Source organism: Erythrolamprus reginae, chromosome 9, assembly GCF_031021105.1.
Source record: "Erythrolamprus reginae isolate rEryReg1 chromosome 9, rEryReg1.hap1, whole genome shotgun sequence".
NCBI lineage: Eukaryota > Metazoa > Chordata > Lepidosauria > Squamata > Dipsadidae > Erythrolamprus > Erythrolamprus reginae.
This window is the reverse complement of record NC_091958.1, coordinates 1,861,328-1,881,078: the sequence shown is the minus strand read 5'-3', so window position 1 is coordinate 1,881,078 and position 19,751 is coordinate 1,861,328. Positions and strand designations below refer to the sequence as shown.

Sequence of the window (19,751 nt, the reverse complement as noted above, 5' to 3'; positions counted from 1 at the left end):
TTTTTGAGCAGTATACATAATGGATGGCTTGTTGGTAGGTTGAATCTTGCTTGTTTTCTTGCAGATGTTTCATGATCCAAACGAGGTAAACATCGTAGGTGCTGTTTGATGTCAGCACTGACTAACACTGGATGGCGTTACCTTGCTTGGATCATGAAAAGTCTAGAAGAAAACAAGCAAATTCAAGGAGCACCAAAGTCTCCTCATGTCAAACCTAAGCTATAAATATTCTCTTTTATTAATATACAGTTGAATAGTCATGATGTCACCACCAAGGCAGCCGGCCAAGGGGCCTTGAGGAATGAACTCATCATTGCTCTGACTCAATGCATTTAAAAAAATCGATCATCATTAAAGATTCACCAGAGTCTGTCCCACTGCTGCCACAGAGAAAGAGCCATTGCTATGGGCCATATTGAATGTTCAGGTTTAGCCACAATTAAATTCAAGAGATCACAATTAAAACCTTGCTTGCTGTCACCTACACGCTTTGGTCTTCAGAAATGGTCCAAAATTTTTGTAGAGGTCAAATGCTTGTAGAGGAATCATTGAGTCTGTCATCTGCCCCTCTATAACTGTCTGGTTTGGTGCTGCAACCCAACAGGACCGACACAGACTTCAGAGGAGAATCAGAACGGCAGAACAAAACAATTGCTGCCAACCTGTCTTCCATTGAGGACCTGTATACTGCACGAGTCAAAAAGAGGGCGGGGAAAATATTGACTGACCCCTCACATCCTGGACACAAATTGTTTCAACTCCTACTCTCAAAATGTCGCTACAGAGCACTGCACACCAAGACAACTAGACACGAGAAGAGTTTTTTCCCGAATGCCATCACTCTACTAAACAAATAATTTACTCAACACTGTCAGACTTTCTACTAAATCTGCACTTCTATTCTACTAGTTTTTCTCATCATTCCTATCACCCATTTCCTCCCATGTTGACTGTATGACTGTAACTTGTTGCTTATATCCTAAGATTTTTATTAATATTGCTTCTTAATTGCTTATTTGACCCCTATGACAATCATTAAGTGTTGTACCACATGATTCTTGACAAATGTATATTTTATTTTATGTACACTGAAAGCAGATGCACCAAAACAAATTCCTTGTGTGTCCCAATCGCACTTGGCCAATAAAAAATCTATTCTATTCTATTCTTACTTCTTCCCCCCAGCCACACCCTGACAGAGACATACACCAAATCAGTCAAGCGATTTTAGGATGCAAAGCAGAAAATATTGCAATCTTTTCTTCCCATTACTGGAAAATTCAGCCGTGGGGAGAGCTGTGGGCTCTCAACCCTCAAAGGTGAAACGGTGAATTTAATGCTAACATCACACATGCTTTCAATATTGCCTTTGGAAACTCAATTACATTATCTTCTATCCTATATTATACCAACTATCCTTAAAAACATGCTTTCCAATGTTTCACGCCTGAATTCTTCTTAAACCAGGCTTTTAAAATAGTTATTTCATTTAATTTATTTAAAACATTTTTATAGCTGCCCATCTTATAGCCAATGCTCCCAATCAAACCCTCCTCCTAAAATTCACACGTGTCAATTTCAAACATCTAAAATGTGCCTTTTAAACCCTAATAGATGGTGAAGGTGGATAAAGAAGTTGGGTTTATAGAGTGCATTTGATCCAATAGGCTCAGGAAAGATGCTAAGCCCCAACAAACCATATATTTTGTGGCTTAACAGATTTGCTGCAGGCTTCCTAGTTCAAAAGCAGCTAAAGTTGACAGAGACGTGATGCATTGTAGTTGTTGGTCATAGGCATCCAAAACAATTTACAAACCTCTCACGTGTGCGATGTGCCACATAAGTGACATCATTTATTAGCAGCTCTAGTTCTTGCTTATGTCTTGTCTGTCAAAATCATCTTCCTTATTTTGCACACTCACTCACACACCCATGATCATCCTGCCAGGTGAATATGCCCTGAAGTAGAAACCTGGTCAAACAACCTGACTAAAGGAGTGATGCTAAGGAGTGGTCCATTTTTATGCAGCATCTCTTTTCTATTCTTCAGATGTGAAGGAAATATGCCAAAAGATTCTCCAAGTCTCTGGGCCAACAACAACAGCTTTATGGCTTTCATGATTTATTATTATTATTATTATTTATTAGATTTGTATGCCGCCCCTCTCCGTAGACTCGGGGTGGCTTTGTTGGGTTGCGTACTCTTGCACTGTGAGAGGGACTAGAAACATTTGGTCCTGTCGTAACCTGCCCCTTGGCAGCTGTCCCATTGCTCCGAAGGGGTTTGAAGGATGGGCCTTGACTCTCTTTGGGACAGTCCTGGTATGTTTCCCTCGGGCCATTCCTTGCAATGAGGATCCGCCATGGATGATGAAGCGGATGATGAGCTGCAAGAATGGAGCATTATGCACCACAGGAAATCTTTGGCTTTTGAGTAAGCAGAAATGAAGAGCCGGAGTGCGGATGGTCCCGCTGGGGCTGAGCATGGCAGCTGCCCGAGGGATGCCCAGTACGAAAGCAGAATGGACGCCAGGAATTGGACATCCCACATGGGCTTTCAGCGGCCAGAAATGATGTAATAAAATAAAAATATTAAGCAGACAAAAATCAAATGCAGACGTGAACGAAATAAATAACAAAAGAACAAAAAAAAAAAGAGTATGCCAAGAAGCAGAGCCTGGGGAGTGAATCTTCCAGCATCTGCAGCACAGCTCCAGGCAGCCATGCTATTTGAGGATGAGGACGATGGGCTCTGTAGTCCAGGCCTCTGAATGGCAGAAAAAGGGAGTCCATAGAAGAAGCGTTTATTTTTATTTGTTTGTTTGTTTTGTCAAGTAGATATTGTTGGTATACAAAGATATAATATTTATATAGATACTAGTAAAAGAGAAACATTAGGACTGGTGCACTTATGCACCACTTAGAGCGATGGGAGTTGTACACTAGGATGTTGGAAGTTGCATTTTCCAACATAACCAATAACCTGGGAGCAGACGTAGACGGTTCAGCACCATGGACCTTGCGATCCCCCCAAACCTGGCTTGTCAACAGGGCTGGGCCTCCTCCGCCTGTGAGTCGCCATGGTAACCCCGGCTGCCGGGGAGGGGGAAGAGGAAGAAGCCACTGCCCGATCTGCGCAAGTGCGGCGGCCTCCGCCTCTTCGCCGGCCTTCCCTCCAGACGCAGAGCCAGGGAGGGCCGACTGCGCAGGCGCATCCGAAGCCCAGGAGGCGCCGCGGCCTGCTGCTGCTGTTGCTTCTTCTTCCTGCGTCCCTCCCTGTGACGTCAGAGGCCGGGAGGCGGGGCGTCCGGGGTCAGCTGACTGCGGGCGGGCGGGGGGGGGCAGGAGGAGGAGGAGGAGGCCGGGCGCTGCTGAGGAGGCCGCAGAGAAGCCGCCGCCGCCGCCGCGATGCCCTCGGAGAAGACCTTCAAGCAGCGACGCACCTTTGGTGGGCCCCGGCGGAGGGATGGGCTGGGGTGGGGGGGCGCGGAGCCTGGCGGAGGCCTTTCCCCGTCTGGGGGCGGCTGCGGACGATGGGAGTTGGAGTCCTCTCTGCGGAAGGCCGGGGGGAGGGGGCGGGAGAGAGGAAGGAGTGGGGAGGGGGCTTTAGGCTTCCCCACACAGCAGCCCTGCGGAGTAGGCCGGGAGGGGAGAGAGAGGGAGGAGAGGCCTCCCCCCTCCCCTCCTTCTTGCCTGCACCTGGTCTGCCTCCCCCCAAGGAAGGAGGGGGCTCGGTAGAGGAAGGACCCCCGCCCTGGGGATCAAGAAAGACCCTCTCTCCCAGGAAGGCTCCTCCTTTTCCCCAGGAAGCCCCCCCTCTCACCTCTCATGGGTTGTCTGGCATCTTCTGCCCCCCCCCTGAGAATATTAAGGGAGGACTCCAGCCCCCTCCCCAAGAAAGACCCCCCCCAACACTGGGGGGGGCAGAGAGCTTATCCGCCCAAATGTCTTGACTGCCCCCCAAGCTCATTGTGCCCAGGGATGCCCCTCCATGAGGATCCATGCCCCCCCTCCAGTCCTGTGGCTATGGGGGCAGAGAGCTAAAAGCCCCCTCCAATGTCCTGCCCCCCACAGTTCAATGTGCCCTGGGATGCCCCTCCATGAGGATCCATGCCCGCCCCCCAATTAAACCAAGCCTGGAGCTGGGGGGGACATGTCAGTGCAAGAAGGCCTGTTTGTGCGGCTTCTTGGCCTCCAGACGTAAACAGGTCTGGTGCCTGTCACTTCCGCCCGGCAGGCGGGCATCTTGGGATTCCCTGGCACGCCTTCCCTGGGAGCCGGGGGGGGGGGGTTTATGGGGTGGCAAGGGCTACTGTGGTGGGGTGGAGGCGAGGGAAGAGCCCTGCAGTTGCCCACCCGCTTCCTGGGCAATGCCAGGGGTTCACGAAGCGAATGCAAATCCTTTTCCCTGCGATGTCTAGTAAGAAGACCTGATGGGGTTGTTGTGGTTGTGGAAAAGTTGAATCACAGGTGATTATTTCACTAATTGCCTGGGTGACTGCAATACTCAGCGGCAGGTGACTTCTGACAGACCAGATGCAGAAAAGCGGAAGAAAATATTGAGCATTGCCCTCCTTGCCCAAAATTTAGAAATGGGTTTATTGATTGGGAGGAAAAAGAAATAATTGACTCTTGCAAGACTTGTGAATTAATTTATTGCTACTGGAGTTTCAAGTTCAGCTGTTAAATGGCATAATTGAGGCTTAAATGTGATTCCTTCCTTCCTTCCTTATTGGTCAAAGCAATGGAAACTGCAGTTTAATGTTTCCAAATGTAAAATAATGCACTTGGGGAAAAGGAATCCTCAATCTGAGTATTGCATTGGCAGTTCTGTGTTAGCAAATACTTCAGAAGAGAAGGACTTAGGGGTCGTGATTTCTGACAGTCTCAAAATGGGTGGGCGGTGTGGTCGGGCAGTAGGAAAAGCAAGTAGGATGCTTGGCTGCATAGCTAGTGGTATAACAAGCAGGAAGAAGGAGATTGTGATCCCCTTATATAGAGTGGTGGTGAGACCACATTTGGAATCATACTGTGTCCAGTTCTGGAGATCTCACCTACAAAAAGATATTGACAAAATTGAACGGGTCCAAAGACAGGCTACAAGAATGGTGGAAGGTCTTAAGCATAAAACGTATCAGGAAAGACTTAATGAACTCCATCTGTATAGTCTGGAGGACAGAAGGGAAAGGGGGGACATGATCGAAACATTTAAATATGTTAAAGGGTTAAATGAGGTCCAGGAGGGAAGTGTTTTTAATAGGAAAGTGAACACAAGAAGAAGGGGACATAATCTGAAGTTAGTTGGGGGAAAGATCAAAAGCAACGTGAGGAAATATTATTTTACTTAAAGAGTAGTAGATCCTTGGAACAAACTTCCAGCAGACGTGGTTGGTCAATCTACAGTAACTGAATTTAAACATGCCTGGGATAAACATAGATCCATCCTAAGATAAAATACAGGAAATAGTATAAGGGCAGACTAGGTGGACCATGAGGTCTTTTTCTGCCGTCAGTCTCCTATGTTTCCTTCCTTCCTTCTTTCTTTCTTTCTCTTCCTCCCTCCCTCTTTTGCATAAGAAGACTGTTTTGAGTGGTTGCTTCTGTTTTTGTTCTGCCTAAACTGGTTTTCCTGCTTCTCTGGGAAGACGGAAGAAGGCTGGCACTTTGTTTTGTTTTTGTGCTGCTGAAAATGAAAGTAAAGGTCACATTTGCTATTTGTTTTCCTTTAGGAAGTGAGCAATGCAAATAGGCCCATTTCAAAGGGAGGGGGGATCTTACATGGAACCTCTGAGGCATAGCAGTACAAATAACCATTGGCTACCTTTGTATTTTTTGAAGAGGTTGGTATTATACTTTGTTAAAGTGTAATCGTTGATTCTAAACAAGCTGAATTGCTTTCTTTGTTGAGGGATAGAACTTGGCAAACTTTACTTTTTCCCTTCCAGAACAAAGAGTAGAAGATGTCCGACTTATTCGCGAACAGCACCCGACAAAGATACCGGTGAGTTGCCTTCAAACTGGTCTGCCTAATGGTGAGACTGGATTTACAGTGTCAGCCGTATTTGAGGGCCTAAGGGGTTAACAATTTCAGTTGGTGGAATCATAATGACTGAAAGATACTTTGCCCTGTGTTGTTTATTTTAAAGAAGGATACACATTTGTTTTGCTCCAGAGCTCAATTTCTAATTGCAGCTGGTTTTTCTTTTAATGTGTAACTAACTAGAGAAAGGAAATAAACTGAAATAACAGCTTCTGATTTGTTTTGAGAGAGGAAGATCTAGAACAGGGGTTCCCAACCTTTTCTATAGCGCGCACACCCTTGAATGCTTCTGATATATTCTATCACCCCTTACAAAATTAAATAATTATAGGCATATAATTCTGCATATACACTATAATTTTGAAACCTCTAAACCCAGGTTTTCGCACCCCCTGGAATATTGTCTCATAGGGGCACGCCTGATCTAGAGCAAGAGAACCATTTGTTCCTGTCTTTCTCCAATACAGTTTGAAACTCCTTTTCCGCTAATCCGTTAAGACGTTCTTGATCATATTTCTGTGGACCTTGAGTGAAAAACTCAATATTGCATGCCACAAAGGAAGCAGACGAATCCCAGCGACCAGTTAGGTCCCACAGAGTTGGCCTTCTCTGGGTCCCATCGACTAAGCAATGTTGTTTGGCGGGACCCAGGAGAAGAGCCTTCTATGTGGCGGCCCCGACCCTCTGGAACCAGCTCCCCCCAGATATCAGAGTTGCCCCCACCCTCCTTGCCTTTCGCAAGCTCCTTAAAACCCACCTCTGCCGCCAGGCATGGAGGAATTGAAATTTCCCTTCCCCCTAGGCTTATAGAATTTATACATGGTATGTTTGTATGTATGAGTGGTTTTTTAAATTGGGGTTTTTTAGATTGTTTTTTAATATTAGATTTGTTTATATTGTCTTTTTATATTGTTGTTAGCCGCCCCGAGTCTTCGGAGAGGGGCAGCATACAAATCTAATAAATAATAATAATAATAATAATAACAACAACAAGTATACTTCTATAGAACTGTCGCAACACATCAGCAGAAGCATTCCTACAAAATAATAAGAAATCCATCCAAACGAATAAAGCCATATTAGATGCTGGGAAAGAAGCGATGCCAATGTTGAAAACCGCTCGCCCTTCTCAATAATAACATTCCCAACGGTCTGTTCCAGAGGTCTTCAAACTTGGCAACTTTAAGACTTGTGGACTTCAACTTTTAGAATTTGAGTTAAAGTCCATAAGTCTTAAAATTGCAAAGTTCATCTACAGTATTGTTGGGAAGGAAATACAGAAGTTTTCCAAAATTCTGAGAGCTTGTGTGGGAAATAAGAAAATAACAATAAGAGCTGGGCAGGTCAGACAGAAGTAATAACAGAACAATAGAGTTGGAAAGGACCGTGGAGGTCTTCTGGCTGGGGAATTCTGGGAGTTGAAGTCCAGATATCTTCAAGGGGCCAAGGTTGGGAAACACTGTTCTAATCCGACCTTCTACTCAGGCAGGAAGCCCTGTACCATTTCAGACACATGGTTGCATCTTAAAAACCTCCAGTGTTCTTGAGCACTGAATCTGGGGGGCCCAAGAATAGTTCTATCCACCAGGATTTCTCAAAGACCTTGGAACTCCACCTGCTTTTGTTGACTTCAGCCTTTTGCTGTCCCTGTCCCAAGAGAGGCTTGGACAGACTTAGGGAGGGGAAGGTAAGAGTATTCTCTGAATCGATTCCCTCTTTCTGGGTTAAAGTGGCCCACATTTCTGTGCTATAGGGCTATGTACCTAGGCTAGAGGCAGGCCACCTCCCAGAAGCCACCTGAACTTGCACCCATTTTATCCCGAGCCCGTTCCAGGGAAAGATGCAGCTGCTTTAAAAAAGCCATCTGTTGGGCTTTGTTAGCAGCATTTAAAATGGACCCACAGCCAGCAAAGTTAAAACGACAGCTTTGCAAAACAGGAAAGTAGTGGTTAGAGTGCCGTGCTGCAAGCTATTTCTGCTGAGCAGTTTGTCAGATTGAACCTCACTAGGCTCAAGGTTGACTCAGCCTTCCGTTCTTCCGAGGTGGGTCAAATGAGGACCCAGATTGTTGGGGGCAATATATGCTGACTCTCTGTAAACCGCTTAGAGAGGGCTGTAAAAACACTGTGAACTGTATATAATTTTGTGTAAAAAGGGGTATATAACTTTGTAAGCCGCTCCAAGTCTTCGGAGAGGGGCGGCATGCAAATCCAATTAATAAATAAAATATAAATGCTAATGCTAAAAAATGGGATTTCCATCCTCATTGCCAAAGCAGAATGCCTGTGGTCCAATAACAGTCTTGCTTGATATGCTGGCTCAGATGTTTGTGCAATTTTGGGGTAAATCCCATTGCAGGCAGTGTGCGTTTCGGGGAACCAGGAAGTGGCCACGCTCTTTCAGTTCTCCTGCTCGCTGCAAAAGATAATGTGACACACTCGTTTCCCAGTCTTGTTCCCCTATCAGAGCAAGGGGCAAAATGCAGAGTAGCCTGAGTGGCATTGTCAGCATTGGCGGGACCCAGGGGAAGAGCCTTCTCTGTGGCGGCCCCGGCCCTCTGGAACCAACTCCCCCCAGAGATTAGAATTGCCCCCACCCTCCTTGTCTTTCGCAAGCTACTTAAAACCCACCTCTGCCACCAGGCATGGGGGAATTAAGATTTCTTCTCCCCCTAGGCCGTTACAATTGTATGCATGGTATGTTTGTATGTAGGTTTGGGTTTTGTATATTAAGGGGTTTTTAATTCGCTTTTAGTATTGGATTATCATTGTATACTGTTTATGATTGCTGTTAGCCGCCCCGAGTTTTTCGGAGAGGGGCGGCATATAAATCCAATAAAACTAAACAAACTAAACTAATTGTAGACCAGTTGCGGGGCTTACCCCCCACCCCCTTCCTGCCCTTCCCTCTGGACTGTCCAGGTCAGTGGCTGATGAAGCTACCCTTCCCCCATCCCAACCCCCACCGGGGTTAAGGGGGGGGGGGGTGTCTTTCTTCCATGTAGACCAATCTGGGGAGTCTTTTGCCCCTGATCCCTTTGCAATTTCAGGGAAGGAATTCAGGTCAGCTGTGTGGAAGAGACTCCTGAAAGGCCATTGGATGCAGCTGTTCAATGGGCCTTGGCAATTTTTAAAATGTATTGACCTCTCCATCATAAAAGTAACCTAGCGGAATCTAACCGAAGAGTGTCTGGAGTTGGATGAGAGAGTAATTTTCTATCGAGCAAAGCAGTAAATAATTGAGGAATCACCGTGCGTTTGTTCATTTTCTTTGTTAGCTTATGTAATCGATTTGTTTGTTCCTCTGTGTTGTAATACAGTACTTATAATCCACCCCATGGTCAGGGATCCTGGGCGGTTTGCAACATCAAACAGGAAAAAACAAAAAATAAAGATGATAATTAGTACAAGAAAACAAAAATCAAGGCCAAACTCAAGACAGGTGTCATCATCACCATCGGCCTAAATTAAAATCAGCCTATTTAATTTTTTTCTACAAGAATGGTGGAAGGTCTTCAGCATAAAACGTATCAGGAAAGACTTCATGAACTCAATCTGTAGAGTCTGGAGGACAAAAGGAAAAGGGTGGACATGATTGAAACATTTAAATATGTTAAAGGGTTAAATAAGGTTCCGGAGAGAAGTGTGTTTTTAATAGGAAAGTGAACACAAGAACAAGGGAGCACAATCTGAAGTTAGTTGGGGGAAAGATCAGAAGCAACATGAGAAAATATTTTACTGAAAGAGTAGTAGATCCTTGGAACAAACTTCCAGCAGACGTGATTGGTAAATCCACAGTAACTGAATTGAAACATGCCTGGGATAAACATAGATCCATCCTAAGATAAAATACAGGAAATAGTATAAGGGCAGACTAGATGGACCAGGAGGTCTTTTTCTGCCCTCAATCTTCTATGTTTCTCTCCCCCCCCCCCCCCCCGTGCCAAATGTAGCAGAAACTTGTCTCACTCTGTTTCCTTTCTAAACACAGTCCTTTGTATAGAAACTATGAAAACTGTTACTTTACGGAATATTGATATTTATCAATATCGAAGCCCAAATAATCATTTTTGTTTCCTTTGCTTTCCAAAGAGAACTAACAGTGAAACAAGCAGTTGCATCCAGTTCCATTTTTATACTTGTCATATGATCTCTTTAGTCAATCAACACTGGCATATCTTAAGTAATGGCAGCATTATAGGCTTACATAATCTGTTTGTCAATGACAAAAACTTAACTTGTCAAGATATCCCCTCTTTTGCTTAACAAAGAGCCAGGTTATATCAGGCTATAAGGAGCAGGCATTGTCCTGTAGTTAGTAGCATTTAGAATGATTTTTCAGAGAGTATAGAAATTTGTAAAAAAAAATATATACTGTATATATGTAGAACTCTCTTGAGCTGATCTTCCTGCTTAGACTTTGTCTGGGAGCCAATCTCGTTGAAATGTATAATTTATATTGTGTGGGTGAGCATAGAATTGTACTACGAACATTTGAATGCAGTGTTGGGCTGATCAGTTCCTGTAGAAAACAAAGGCTGTTACTTTTCAGGTTGAGCAGCTTCCTTCTGGGGCCATATTTACAAATGTCATCATTAGATTACATTAGATTTATTGGATTTATATGCCGCCCCTCTCCGCAGACTAGGGGCGGCTCACAACAATGACACATAGTGACAAGGACATAGTGACAAATCCAATACCTACCAATCCAATTACAGTTTTAGGTTAAGAAATTCATAAAAAACAACCCCAATATATATATTTTAATAAAAAACACACACAATCAATCAAATACCAAAACAACATGGGCAAGGGGGAGATGTTTCAATTCCCCCATGCCTAACGGCAGAGGTGGGTTTTGAGGAGTTTACAAAAGGCAAGGAGGGTGGGGGCAATCCTAATCTCAGGGTGGAGCTGGTTCCAGAGGGTCGGAGCCACCACAGAGAAGGCTCTTCCCCTGGGTCCTGCCAGACGACATTGTTTAGTTGACGGGACCCAGAGAAGGCCCACTCTGTGGGACCTAACCAGTCACTGGGATTCGTGCGGCAGAAGGCAGTCCCGAAGATATTCTGGTCTGGTGCCATGAAGGGATTTATAGGTCATAACCAACACTTTGAATTGTGACCAGAAACTGATCGGCAACCAATGCAGACTGCGGAGTGTTGGAGTAATATGGGCATACTTAGAGAAGCCCATGATTGCTCTCACAGCTGCATTCTGCACGATCTGAAGTTTCCAAACACTTTTCAAAGGTAGCCCCATGTAGAGAGCATTACAGTAGTCGAGCCTTGAGGTGATGAGGGCATGAGTGACTGTGAGCAATGACTCCCGGTCCAAATAGGGCCGCAACTGGCGCACCAGGCGAACCTGGGCAAACGCCCCCTCGCCACAGCTGAAAGATGGTTCTCATTTCCTCAAAGAGCAAAGATATCGTTTTTGCCAATGTTGGAATGACGGTGATGATGATTATCTGCAGTGCTTTTTATTTAAAACACCACTTTTGCTACTTCCATGATCTCTCCTGCAATTGCCCCTTTCTTCCCTTGTTTTAATTTTCTTAATAATTCTGGACACACATCAGCAGTTTCCCTTAAAATAAAGGCTACTATGTAAATCCACGAATATTGTGTTGTTCAAGCTATTTTAAATACTGCTGAGTAGAAACCCCAGGTAACAAGATGGCCTGTAGTACCAGCTGGCATGGTTTGGAAAAGCATAGTTCCATTTTGTGCCAACCCAGATATAAAATGTGAATTTAAAGTTGCTTGTCTCTCGCATTCCAACGTTTGCTTCTATTCTTGGCATTCTTTTTCCCAGGTAATTATCGAAAGATATAAAGGCGAAAAGCAGCTTCCCGTTCTGGACAAAACAAAGTTTCTGGTCCCAGATCACGTCAACATGAGTGAGCTTATCAAGATAATCAGGTATTTAACCCGTCATTGTTTGCATGCAGATTCACTTTTTGTGAGACCTCAGAAACCCCCATTTGGAATAATACTGTGTTCAGTTCTGGAGACCTCACCTACAAAAAGAGACGGATCAAATTGAACGGGTCCAAAGATGGGCTACAAAAATGGTGGAAGGTCTTAAGCATAAAACTGATCATGAACTCCATCTGTATAGTCTGGAGGACAGAAGGGAAAGGGGGGGCGTGATCGAAACATTGAAATATGTTAAAGGGTTAAATAAGGCTCAGGAGGGAAGTGTTTTTAATAGGAAAGTGAACACAAGAACAAGGGGACACAATCTGAGCTTAGTTGGGGGGAAAGATCAGAAGTAATGTGAGAAAATATTATTTGACTGAAAGAGTAGTAGATGCTTGGAACAAACTTCCAGCAGGCGTGGTTGGTCAATCCACAGGAACTGAATTTAAACATGCCTGGGATAAACATAGATCCATCCTAAGATAAAATACAGGCAATAGTACAAGGGCAGACTAGATGGACCAGGAGGTCTTTTCCTGCCGTCAATCTTCTATGTTCCTGTTTCCCGAACCGCTTCCTTTCCCCTTCCAGACGGCGACTGCAGCTGAATTCCAACCAAGCTTTCTTCTTACTGGTGAACGGACACAGCATGGTGAGCGTCTCCACGCCCATCTCGGAGGTGTACGAGAGCGAAAAGGATGAAGACGGATTCTTGTACATGGTGTACGCCTCTCAGGAAACGTTTGGCATGAAATCCTCCCCGTAAACACTTTGCCCCTCGGCCTTGTAGCCCAACCTAGTTTTTACCTCCCCCTCCCCTTCCCCTGCCCCTTTGCCCAGGAGAAAAAAAGAAAGGGATGTCGCGCCACTGATCTGCCCAGAGTAGTTGTGCTTTGCGGGATGTGTCCTCCACGTCCTTTTCCTTTTCGTTTGTAAATATTTAACAGATCGAGTGCCAGTTACGGACAAGCGGCCCAGCTTTGTAGACTTGCTTATATACGCTTGCACAGGCCTACTTGCTTTTTAAAAGCCTCTGGAATTGGAGCAAGACCGATCATAACATGCATGTTGACAATAATAATAATAATAATAATATTTTTTTTTTAAATGTTGGCGTTAACTCAAATCATAGGAACTGGGCTAAATGTTAAAAGTAGCCAACTGAAATACATCTCGGTGATATATCCTGTTAATTTATATTTCAGCTCCTTAGCTGCTTTTCCTCAAAGGTAGGAAAGTCTGCCTCTCCCGAGTGTTTGGAAAATAAGTGCATGTTTTGGGACGGTGGGGAGAAGAGATAGAGGGGTTAATTCCCTGGTATTGCGATTTCAGTCAATACCAGCAAAGCACCAGGTTGCTAACTATAACTATATACCAAGCATAGCTTTAGTTTAGGAAGTGTGTATTTAAAACATTATGTACTTAACAGTTCAGAACGTTACTCTTAATATATTTGTATTCTGTCGTGCATTTTTTTTTAAACCAAATCCGCCCATCTCACCCTCCAAAAAGAGGACTTCCTGTTACCCTTCAAGTGGTGATGACAGATGCAAGCTTTTTAGCCCTTACAAATTGCGTCTTTCTGTGCACCTGTATGTACTTTCATCTTTTTAACCTGCCAAGTTCTTAAACTGGTACAGGTGGAACTATGATTGAATCTACGTTGCATCTGTGGCCGAAAACCTTGGTTTTCTTCCGTTTTAATTTCACACTGAACATAATTTCACTTGATTAAAGTCTAGACTGTATCTAAAATGACCAAGAGTGCGTGTGGACTCGATGACTACAATTATATACCTGATGCAGGTCGACTGTGAATTCTCATGTTGTTGCTGAGGCCTGTGCTGAATTATTTCAGGTATAGGTTTGGCCTCTTCAGAAATGTAAATTTACTGTTTATGGGTATGCAGGTGGGATGGTAAGAAATCCTGCCAAAATCTCAGTCCATTGAAAGGCTTAGCCTGCTAGCCAGCTTGTCGCTTGACATTCACCTATTCAGGGTTTGGTTTCCAAATTGTCCCTGTGAGATCTCATTGTATACATGTGATGTCTTCTGTGCAACGTAAGTTCTACATACAGACCACCCTTTTAAGTATGGAACGGCTGCATCTCGTTGCTCTTTTGAAAAAGTGATGTAGTGGGTCCTCCACCCTAACTGGTGGTAAGGTTGTTTTAAAGCAGCCCATCCAAAACCTGGCCCAGTTGCTCCTGTGTTACTGTATTTTTCAGAGTATAAGACACCTTTTTCCTCCCTAAAACAGGCTGAAAATTCCGGTGCGTCTTATTTATTTATTTTATTTATTTATTATTTAGATTTGTATGCCGCCCCTCTCTGCGAACTCGGGGCGGCTCACAACAAAAATATAAACAATCGTACAAATCCAAATAGATTCAATAAATTTAAGTATTTAAAATAATTTTAAAAAGAACCCCACTATATTAACAAGCACACACACAAACATACCATACATAAATTGTACGTGGCCGGGGGAGGTGTTTCAGTTCCCCCATGCCTGACGACAAAGGTGGGTTTTAAGAACTTTACGGAAGGCAGGGAGAGTAGGGGCAGTTCTAATCTCCGGGGGGAGTTGGTTCCAGAGAGCCGGGGCTTTTTTTTTTTTAAAGCTTTTCATTTTTTATTTTATTTATTTATTTATTTGTTGGATTTGTATGCCACCCCTCTCCGTGGACTCGGGGCGGCTAACAACAGTGATAAAACAACATGTGACAATCCAATAGTAAAACAATTAAAAACCCTTATTATAAAACCAAACATACATACAAAACACACCATGCATAAATTGTAAAGGCCTAAGGCTTCCCCCCCCCCAAGCCCTAATTAGGTGCTAACAATCTTCCCAGCTCTTATCTTGCAGGTTCTTTCATTGTTACTCTCTGCAAAGAATGTTTTGAAAGCTCCAAGTCTTTGCAGAGGTTTTTTTTCATTACTCTGACTTGCTCCATGTAAGTTTCTTTCCAGCCGTAACCAGGTGCTAATGATGTTCCCAGCTCTTACTGGCTTGCAAGCTCTTTCATTGTTACTCTCTCCAAATAAGTTTTTTTTTAAGCCCTAACCACGGAATAAAATAATGTGCTGAAACTGACCAGACTAAGGACGCTACACCAGACGAATACCTGGTAGGCAGATTCTTTTCCCTATATTTGTCCCCCAAAACTAAGGTGCGTCTTATACTCTGAAAAATACGGTATGTGCTGGGTGACAATGAATATGGCCGTGGACTTTTTCAACATTGAAACCCACTTATATTAATATAACAAGGCACCGGGAAATTGGTGCAGCTGCCTCTGGCCGGTTGCTGGGGACCAGAATTGCTCGAATCCTGAGCCACTGTTGCTGCTGACTGGACGGGATTTCTGAATGATTGTGATGCAAGAAAAAACTGGACTCCAAAGGCTGCAAGAAAGGCCGTGCCTGCTGAGGGGACTACGACAGAGTCCCCACTTCCTGGGCCACGGATCAGTACAGGTCGGTGGCTTGCTAGGAACAGTGCCACAAAACTGGAGATGAGCAGCCAAACTGCACGAGTGGGATCTAGGTCAAGCCCTCCTCTCCCCCCTCCCCATCTGGGGAAAAAATGGCATTTCACAAACGCAGTCCTGGGGGCACCTGCCTGATTATGGTACAAACCCAGGCTGCTCTCCTGCAGAAAAGCAAAGTTCAGTGCACTTTGCCTACAATTCCCATGCCTGAAAATTATTATTATTATTATTATTAATTAGATTTGTATGTCGCCCCTCTCCGCAGACTCGGGGCGTCTCACAGTAGTGATAGAACAATATACAGTAACAAATCTAATATTAAAAGTCTAAAATAACAAATCTAACATTAAAAGTCTAAAAGCCCCATTATTTAAAAATAATACGCAAACATACCATACCACCCTCCTTGCCTTTCACAAGCTCCTTAAAACCCACCTCTGTCGTCAGGCATGGAGGAATTGAAATTTCCCTTCCCCCTAGGCTTATAGAATTTATACATGGTATGCTTGTATGTATGAGTGGTTCTTTAAATTGGGTTTTTTAAGATTGTTTTTAATATTAGATTTGTTTACATTGTCTTTTTATATTGTTGTTAGCCGCCCCAAGTCTTCGGAGAGGGGCGGCATACAAATCTAATAAATACATACATACATACATACATACATACATACATACATACATACATACATACATACATACATACATACATAAAACTACCCTCCTGCCAGCCTGTTGATGAAAGCAGTTGACCCGCTCCGGGCATTATCTTTATCCTCGAGGGGAGGGGGGGGAAAACCATCAATGAGAATAACTGGAAAGACACTGCGGTCTTTTATTTGTTTTTCAGTACATTAAATTTACTCGGATAAAAACATTCTAAAAATGTACAATTTTACCTTTTAACAAAGTATAATAAAACATAAAAATCCCAATACCAGAATACTTGACATTTACAGTTCGAAATCATATTAGGTAAATATTAAATATTTACAAAACTTTTTGATATTTATATAAAGTTTCGTGCACATTTTGTAATACTAGGAGTAAAAGAAATGGCTCGAAGTGGGCAAAAGGCGTCGTCCCTTTTGCTCCAAACGGAAAGTTGTAACTGGAAAACATGTTAACCTGCCACTAGGGGACGTAAATGCTTCCTATTTAACAGTTAAAATTCAGTTTACGGAGAGAGGTATGGATAGTGGTAGCTTTCTGAGTTGTTGGCTTCCTCGATTCCTGCTTCCAGGTAGAGCCCATTAATAAGAGGGTGCAGATAGGTCATAAGGAATCTGGTCATTCTAGGGTCATTTCAGCCTTCAAATGAAGGGCATCTGCTGAAGCTTTTCCTCTACCTGTCTAGGTGTGTTTATTTCAGGACTATATGGAAGGCATCATTTCCAACAGAAATTAGAAAGCTGCTCTCTTAATCAGAGGCTAACTCAGAGTCTTGTAGTGCTCCACTAGGTTCTCACTAAACCTCACACCTGGCAGGTATCCTACAGTACAGTCAATGAAAACAGCCTTCCTTCAATGCAGACGGTCCAAACTATTTTTTTTTAAAGCAAGGAAATGCTTCGTCCCCTCTAGACTAGGATTTTGGACAATCCTGCATCATGTGCTGTTAACAACATGGACTGAGTCACATTCCTTCAAGTCCTTCAGTGCAAAGTTGCTACCAAACCGAGGCACGCAAAGTTAGCTATGTTCTAAGAAAGTGTTTCAATTGTTCTGGCTCGCGAGGCCTGCTTGTGGGCATCTATTCCTATATGAAACACTGCGAACCACTTCTGGATAGTGGAGGAGATGAATGGAGAACTACAAGGCAAACCCTAATACTGTCAGAGGCAGACCAAGAAAAGCCAGACCGGGTTCTCTCCTGGGGATTCCGCTGCGTTTTCTCTGCAATTATAATATCAAAGCGGTTCTCTTCGAAAGTTGGACGGCTGAGCCAGTGGGTCTTTTTCCCCATGGGAAAGAAAATCACATTTTTCAATTGCGCAGATGTAACAGAGGCAAGTTTCTAAAGGCTTCCCAATTAAGAAAAAAAACCAATAAGGTTTTTAGTCTGTTAAGCTCGTGGGGATGATATGATTCCTTTTTAATGGACATTTGGCTCTTAGCGTATATTTCAGGCTACTTAAAAAAGTGTTTTCAGCTTTAACAGTAAACATGAACTGAAAAATGTAATTAACCAAGGCAGGTTGCTTCTACTCATGGCAAAATCATTAAGGCCACGTAAATTGCTGAGTTCCCAATCCACTTTCAATACATCCCCCCTCCCCCACACACAGTGACCATGTCTATAGCAGCAGCCTCAATCATTCCGGGCACGACAAAATGAATTTTACAGGCTATGATCTTGAGACACTGATGTGGACAGCAGTCACATTATCACCGCAGAGTTCAGAGCGAATACAAGTCCAACTAACCCAAGTCTGCCTTGCACCCATCTAACTAAACCCTGTTTTGGTGAAGCCGAAGGGAGGAGATGGAAACGGAATACCCCATTGCAGAATTGCATAGAAATCATGGACATCAGATGCAGGCATGTTGGACTGTACCGGGGTTCAAGGCAATAGAGCAGCACAGGATTGGAACTCACCACTTGCTTTACCAAAAGCTGCTCCGGCTGTTCGGAGGGAGGCCCTCCTCTACTACAAAGCAGCCAATCCTGTCCCACGCAACTAAGAAGAGTTGGTGCAGCCAGAGGATGAAGGAGAAGGAATTATTGGAAAAAACCGTCCCCTCCCTCTGACAGGTAACAATCTGCGTGGTTTCAAGCCCCTTCAGATAAGCGCTACTGGCTGCTACTTAGCTACCAAAGCTAAAAAAAATGTATAGCCCATATCAGACGAAAGAGGCAAACTATAAACCTTTCCTAAGTAATGAAACGGTATGCTACTGGACTTTGTATTTGACGCTGTGCCTTCCAAACCCAACAAATTCCTGGAAGAGTCTGAATTTTAAAATTTATTACAGATGCAGAACACCATTTCCTACGAATTGTTAACACTTCCTTAAATCGTAGAAGACAATTTTAAAAAAAGAGAAAAAAATACCACTGAATCTCTGGCAACTAGACCTCCGGAGACTTTTAACTTTAATCCACCGCTGGTAAGTTAGTCCTACATTGAGAGGAATTGCTGACCAACCTGGTATACAAAACTCTTTCCAGAATGAAGCATTCACCTCTGTTCTTTGGGAAGAAAAAGAGGGTTCAGGTTTTTTCCCCCTTTATTACACGACCACATAGCCTGCTGGTGCCTCTGTTTCCAACCTCTCTTCCCCTGACCTCAGTTGGCTAGAAGTGCAGAAAGTCAGAACAGAATTATACATTCTTCCGTAGTGCAACCCTTTAAAATCCCAGAGTGTAGTGCCTGATTTATTTTGAGAGGAGGGGGGGCGGGAGGGGGGAGGAGGAGATATGTTTAACTAGCTTCCGAGGTTAAGAGTCCAGCAGGCGCATGGCAACCACCACCACCGGCCTTTAGCTCTCACTCCATCTCCAGATTATAACGTAGCTGCCCAGGAGTCTTAATTTTCCAGCATGGAAGGTGAAATTATGGCAACATTCTTCGGCAAAAGTGCAGCAGTTTCTATACAACAAGGAAAGACAGTTGGCCAGCCTCGCCTATCTTCGGGGAGATCCAACATTAAAATCTGTTTTGGCAATTCAGGGGGGGGGGTGTGTGAAAAAAATGGGCTTGGAGGCCCCCCGCCCCCTCTCCTAAAGTTCCTTCCTAGGGTTGAAGTAGAGCACCTTTGGGTTAAAAAAATAACATTAATAGGATCAACAGATAGACTCCCAATCTGAAGGTCCCTAATTATTTCATGGCCCTTTTGCCATCACAAAATATTGCATCTGAAGTTAAGCTCAGTCCGTGGACTCTAAGCTCTCGGCCGGGGGAGCGTATTTTAACCGAAATGTACCTGAAGGAAAAAGAAGGAAGGTCACGTTAGCAGAGTTTTTGCAATCCAGGCGCTAAGAATCCCAGTTCAGACATTGGGGACACAATGCGGGCAGGACCCGGACTCACAATCGCAATTGGGAGCAGAACTTCCACTGCCAATCAAGGAAGTTGTTAAGGGAATTCTGCCCAATTTTACGACTTGCAGTTGGAGTGAACCCCTGCGCTCATCAAATGAGACCTGCGGTCGTTAAGCGAATCCAACTCCCCCCGCTGGCTTTGCTTGGCAGAAGCCAGTCGGGAAAGTCATGAATGGGGGTCATGTGATCCCAGGAAGCTCCGCCCGCCCCATCCCCGTTTTGATCCCAGGAAGGTGGGGCTA

At 44.1% G+C, this 19,751-nt stretch overlaps 2 protein-coding genes across 2 annotated transcripts in view; one reads left to right on the top strand and one right to left on the bottom strand.

Moving 5' to 3' along the window:
- The first annotated feature begins 3,300 nt into the window (after nucleotides 1-3,300).
- On the top strand, nucleotides 3,301-13,721 carry MAP1LC3B (microtubule associated protein 1 light chain 3 beta). The gene is made up of 4 exons (XM_070761842.1): nucleotides 3,301-3,448; nucleotides 5,946-6,001; nucleotides 11,860-11,966; nucleotides 12,558-13,721. Exons 1-4 carry the CDS (start codon nucleotides 3,409-3,411, stop codon nucleotides 12,730-12,732), a joined length of 378 nt encoding a protein of 125 aa, XP_070617943.1. The 5' UTR covers nucleotides 3,301-3,408; the 3' UTR covers nucleotides 12,733-13,721.
- Nucleotides 13,722-16,275: 2,554 nt separating this feature from the next.
- ZCCHC14 (zinc finger CCHC-type containing 14) overlaps nucleotides 16,276-19,751 on the bottom strand; it is a 30,648-nt gene continuing 27,172 nt past the window's right edge. The window contains 1 exon segment of the mRNA XM_070761841.1: nucleotides 16,276-19,391. Coding sequence (XP_070617942.1) covers nucleotides 19,336-19,391 — 56 coding nt within the window. The 3' untranslated portion in view covers nucleotides 16,276-19,335.